At 35.6% G+C, this 6034-nt stretch overlaps 1 protein-coding gene across 2 annotated transcripts in view; it reads right to left on the bottom strand.

The window, feature by feature from the left end:
- Nucleotides 1–915: 915 nt before the first annotated feature.
- The window catches only part of SCIN (scinderin), a 74902-nt gene continuing 69783 nt past the window's right edge, over nt 916–6034 (bottom strand). For both annotated transcript variants that reach the window (XM_026003861.2, XM_072764432.1), the window contains exons 14-16: nt 4963–5040; nt 2996–3056; nt 916–1774 (exon numbers count right to left, since the gene is read on the bottom strand). In XM_026003861.2, the coding sequence (XP_025859646.1) occupies nt 1647–1774; nt 2996–3056; nt 4963–5040 (267 nt within the window). In that variant the 3' untranslated portion in view covers nt 916–1646. The remainder of the gene's footprint in view (nt 1775–2995; nt 3057–4962; nt 5041–6034) is intronic.

Here is a 6034-nt window from a genome sequence, read left to right as displayed (position 1 = left end):
GACTGTTTGGGTTTTGTTTATTTCGTTCATGTTGGATTCAAAGATCCGAGACCCAGTAGATGCCTATTATAAAAAAAATATTTACTGACTGAAGGAATAGTCCCTGGAAGTGCAGTTTTTCAGGGCTTCCTCATCACTCATATAAGCTGCAGGTCCCCACAAGACCATTCACTTTTCGGCTATAATGATACTGGGCTCACTTCTCCATGCCAGGACCCAGTCTGAAACACATAACACCATTCATTTCCCCCGGAGAGAGTATGAGAATTCCTCAGATCGCTCCTTGGCTACGAATCCCCTTTCCATGGAAATGTAGCTCCTGCTCCTCAACAAGCCACTTCCTAGCCTCCTGCCAAAGTTGGTTTCTGCTTTACTGGAGCTCCAGTTTTCTGCCCTGACTCCTGTTTTCTGGGGTCTGTTAAATTATTTGAACAGGAGGCCGGGAGACTGATGTGGCTCTAATACTCTGGAGACCTATGTAAGCAAACCAAAGTCTAAACCTATAAATGCCCCAAGGTTGCAAAATAAAAACCTGAGGACAACCAAGCACAAATAGCCAACTGGGCTTTAAGCCCAGCCAATCAACAATTTCCTTAATTTGCTTTACTTTTTCTCTATAAAAGTCTTTCCCTGAGCTCTGCCCAATCCAAACTGATTTTTGCTCAAATAAACTCTTGAGGTGTTTAATATGCCTCAGTTTATCTTTTAATGGGCCCAACTTTCATATGCACTGGTATTTAAAATCTTTCATAATTATGTAACCTTGGAAAAGTTGTTTAATTTTGACTACTTAATGAGGATGAATTAAGAAATATTAAATTCGTATTTATTTATGCATAAAAGTATTTAACCTTAAAACTAATTGTGTCATTAACTCGCACGTCATATTTAAATAAAATGTCACAACAAAAAACCTTTCCAAAAAGAGATGCATTTTAATGATGAAAGACAGCATTAGTGAATTTTTTCGTACATAACCTTTGTGGTGTTAAACATGTACTGTCAAATACATATATCCAACCGGATAAGACTATAATTATTTTGTCATGAAAAAGCTGTGATTTCAAAGGCTTTTAAAAAGGTAAAAATGGTAAAGTTACTCTTAGAAATGACACTTAGGAGTCAATGATATCAGAGTCACATTGGCTGAAGAAGGAAAATAACAACAAACTTTTAACCCTTCTTAACATAAACCCCACTGCAAATACACAATTCTTCACAACACATAGGAAAGTGAATAACCTCAAGAGGCAATATGGCTTAGTTCTCTCCTGTATTAACAAACTTGGCTAAAGGCTCCTGAATTATAAAATCCTCTGACAAATTCCCCCTAGATTATATGCAGCTTTTCACCTTTAAAAGGTCATATAAAAAGATATAAATCAGTTTCCAGCAGAGCTAATATTGGTTCAAAATATTACAAAATATTACAAAAATTTATTTAGGTTATTTTAAAATACTAATGTAAGAAAATTCTAGTTTTAAAAAAATTTCAAACCAATCCTAGGCATTAAAAAATAGCCATATGGCTGGCTGAGGTTAATTTTCTAAAGCCAAGCAAACAAAAAAAACCCTTTCTTCCCCTCAAAACAGCAATGAGACAGTTGCTCCATAATATTTGTTTTTGTTTTCCTACAAAAACCAGTTTACCATTTTCTGTAATCCCAGCCTAGGAACCAGCCTGTGAATGTGGGTGGTTCATGGCCCTGTTTTACAATGACAATTGGCGTCCTCTTGTCTCTTCCAGAAGGGTCGGTCTCAAGATACATTTTGGCTATAAAGAATTGAAAGATAAACACATCACTAGTTGTTGTTTTTTAAATTTATTTAAATTCAATTTAATTAACATATATTGTATTATTAATTTCAGAGGTGGAATGTAGTGATTCATCAGTTGCATACAACTCCCAGTGACATTACATCAACTGCCCTCCTTACTGCCCATCACCCAGTTACCCCATCCCCCCACTCCCCTCCCCTCCAGCAACCCTCAATTTGTTCCCTAGAGTTAAGAGTCTTGTATGGTTTGCTTCCCTCTCTGTTTTCCTTATTTTATTTTTTTTCCCTTCCCCTATGTTCATGTGCTTTGTTTCTTAAATTCCACATGAGTGAAATCACATGGTATTTGTCTTTCTCTGACTTATTTCACTTAGCAGAATACACTCTAGCTCCAACCACATCATTGCAAATGGCAAGATTTCATTCTTTTTGATGGCTAAGTAATACTCCATTCTATATATATATATGTGTGTGTGTGTGTGTGTGTGTGTATCCATTCATCTGTTGAGGGACATCTGGCTCTTTCCATACTTTGGCTATTGTGGACATTGCTGCTATAAACACTGGGGTGAATGTGCCCCCTCAAATCACTATGTTTGTATTCTTTGGATAAATACCTAGTAGTGCAATTGCTGGGTTGTAGAGTCAGTTTTGATTAAACTAAAATATTATAGAATGAAAAGTATTCCAATAAAAGTAATGAATCAAATTTCCATTGCCCCAAAGTAGCCAAATACTGTTCCATATGAACAATTCCTTATTGATTTATCTCCTTGCACATGACAGTCTAATGATTGCCTAAAAAATTTCAAACTTTATAGAATTATCCTTATGGCATAATTATTCTTGTACTTTTCAAAAATTAAAACAAAAAACTGTGCCAAAAAGAACAGTACTACTCAAAAAGAATTTTTAAAAATCTGGGTTATCATAGTGATAGAGGTCTTATATTTCTATAATAAAATACCGTTAATTAAATTTAAAGTTTTCAGAATTAATTAATCATGTTCTAAATTAGGTAACATTTTTCTTATTCTTATTATGAAATGCTTCAGTTAAAAAAAATCCATTACTCTTTAGTTCTGAAAGTGAAAGCTTACTAGATTCCTCTCAGTTTTAATATGTAGTTTTGAAGAATGTGGTGAAAAGAACAGTCAAGAACTTAGTAATAACGACTCAGGGTAAATGTCATCACTGTTCATGGGATCTCGCTTACCAGACTTCAGAGACTCTGTTCTCTCGACTTCATTGGCATCTTTGCCAACCCAAATAAAAATCTGAAAAATGAAACAATAATAATATGTACTGTTTGGGGAGTATCAGCTTGGTGCAAACCCTATGCAAAGTGCCTTCACACATCGCTTATTTCATCTTCACAGCAAGTCCTGAAGTTAGGGATCCTCGTGGAGAAGGAGGTGCAGAGAAGTTCCATCATTCTCCCAATGTTTGCACTTATTAGAAGACACTCTAAATTGATAGCCAGCCAGTGACTCCAGAATTCAAATTCTGGTATTTCAGGTTTATATAGTATTTTCTAGTTTATCGACTTTCTCAAAACAACATATTGGCTGTTTTCTGCAGGCACCCCTTGGGGTTGTAAGGCAGTCTTGATCCCCATATTATTATTATCTTGGGGGGACCTCACTTAGCTTGTTTGTGGAGACCTCAGACTCCCTTGCAAAACCTCTGTCTTAAGCCTGTAGTATACACCTAAAACTGTATCCTCTAACACTTTGGTGTAAGTGCTATAATGATTAGTATTTAAATACCGAGGTTTTTTTTTTTTAACTGATATAATTACATATTCTGTATGTATTCTTCTTGTCAAACGTGTAGGTTGTGAACTTCAATACTGAAATATCTCTATTACCTTATATTTAAATCACTTTAAAATAACTTGTTGGCAGACAAATTTTGACCCAATTAGTTTTGATTGTATTCTAATTCATACTGAAAGCACTGAAATATTTACTTGCAGGGCACAGAACCATAACAGCACAGTCATAAAAATGAAAAATATGATCTAAAAAATGAAATGTAGTAAGGGAAATCATCTCAAGTACCTATGGCTATAGAACGGACTACAAACGGAAATAATTAAATTCTCCTGAATAAGGAAATACTATTCTTATTTTATAATTCTTAATACAGAAAAGGTGTTTTATTCACATGACATTTTAAATTTCCTATCTACAAATAAGTGATCCATTCACCTGGAGAGAATCTATGACTAATTCCAAATTCACATATGGTGATTCTAGACCAAGAAGCCAAGGAGTAATATGATCAAATGACTTTAGCAATTAAGAACAGACCCAGAATTAACAATTACTGGGGTTGACTCTAAGATGAGGCCTAATTCAGATATGGGTTTCTTTTTTTATATATATTTTTTATTTATTTGTTCATGAGAGACACAGAGAGAGAAAGAGAGGCAGAGACCAGGCAGAGGGAGAAACAGGCTCCATGCAGGGAGCCCAATGTGGGACTCGATCCCAGATCTCCATGATCATGCCCTGGACCAAGGGCGGCACTAAACCACTGAGCCACCCATGCTGCCCCAAATATGGGTTTCATAATTGTTCTATACAATTTAGTTCCTAATATATTTACTTTTCCCTTTCACTATTATCAGCTTACACAAAGGCTAAAACAACAACAAAAAAATCCAACTATCAGGTACAGCATGCCAAATCACCATTCATTTTCTCCCAAATAAAGATACACACAACAGTGACATATTTTACTGTTTAGATTCAAAATTATTCTGCATCTGCTTCTTCCCCAGAGCAGAGGTCCCCTATGATGACTTCTTGTTAGATTTTAAGAAAAATTCTAAATCTTTCAGTCTTCCCCATGGCACTATACCCCCATGGCATTGCACCCACTAGTGCGTTTACTAGTTAAATGAATGGATGAATGTATGAATAAATTGGGAATGAATGAATTTTAGAAATAAATGAAAAATAGAAGTTTTTTACCTAAAACTATACACCCACAGATGGTAGCCATAGAATTTTTCCACATTAAGAAATCAATTTGCTATATGTTTTAGTTTTATTTTTTTGCCAAACTATGTTATCTTTTTAAAACACAGCCTAAATCTATTTATTATTAGACTTGTCATTTTTCAAAGTTGGTTTTGTCAGCTCCCAAGTATAAGCACAGCAAATATAGTTTTACCTGTTCCCAAGCATCTAGCAACATGACATCATCTTCTGCTAAATCATCCTGGGTGAACTCTCCTGGAACCTCTTCAATCTGAAATGTATGAAAAAGTTTTATGATCAAACGGTGAAGCAATAACTTTTCTAATACACAGGTTATAAACACACTGTATTTTTTGGAGCACCACAAAAATAAAGCCTGATAGTCATTTTTTGGGTTCTTTTTGGATAATAAAGGTTTAGATAATTGTTTATCTGCTTTCTCATGTATCACAAACTGATGGAATCTTATCTGGGAAGCACAGTGCTTCATATAAACACTGCACCAGAATGCCTTAGGTAGGCTATCGCCCATTTGTGACAAGCTGCTTCACAGATTTCCATTGTCTTTCTAGTCCCTAAAGACACTGAAGTTTATGCTCTAAGTATTAAATTTGTCTTTTATTTTGTAGGTCAAGGTTATTATCATTATTTTTTAAAGGTTTATTCATTTATTTAAGAGAGAGAGACCACAAGCAGGGGGAGGAGCAGAGGGAAAGGGTGAAGCCTCAGACTCCCCACTGAGCACGGAGCCCTACTTGGGGCTTCATCCCAGGGCCCTGAGATCATGACCTGAGCCCAAATCAAGAGTCAGTTGCTTAACCAACTAAGCCACCCAGGAGCCTGGTCAAGAATATTTTAATAAGATCAATAGGTCTGGTCATTTTCTAAACCAACAATTTTTGCCAAGATGATATAATATTCCATATGCAAAGCTTTATTATAATTATTTTAAATGGTTAAATTGTGTTCTCTGTAGTTGACATTAAAGGTTACTGGGAAGGGTTAGTTTAATGCACCCACTACCAGTGGCAGATATTTATTTGAAGTCCAAAATTTTTAAAGGATTCTGGATAATGAACCCCCTGATTTTTAGGAAAATGTAGCAGATCAGATTACAGTTCTTAATTCTTTTCTCCTTCCCTCTGCTGTGTGACTCTGTAGTATAGTTGAATAAGTGGAGGTGCCCTCAGCCTTGGCCATGTCATATTAGCAAATGTGACTCATCAGAGGCCCTCTTGCACTCCTGGGCTCAGTCACTGGAAAAA

The sequence above is a fragment of the Vulpes vulpes genome, chromosome 7 (genome assembly GCF_048418805.1).
Source record: "Vulpes vulpes isolate BD-2025 chromosome 7, VulVul3, whole genome shotgun sequence".
Lineage (NCBI taxonomy): Eukaryota > Metazoa > Chordata > Mammalia > Carnivora > Canidae > Vulpes > Vulpes vulpes.
The sequence above is the reverse complement of the archived record's forward strand: the minus strand, read 5'-3'. Positions and strand labels throughout refer to the sequence as shown.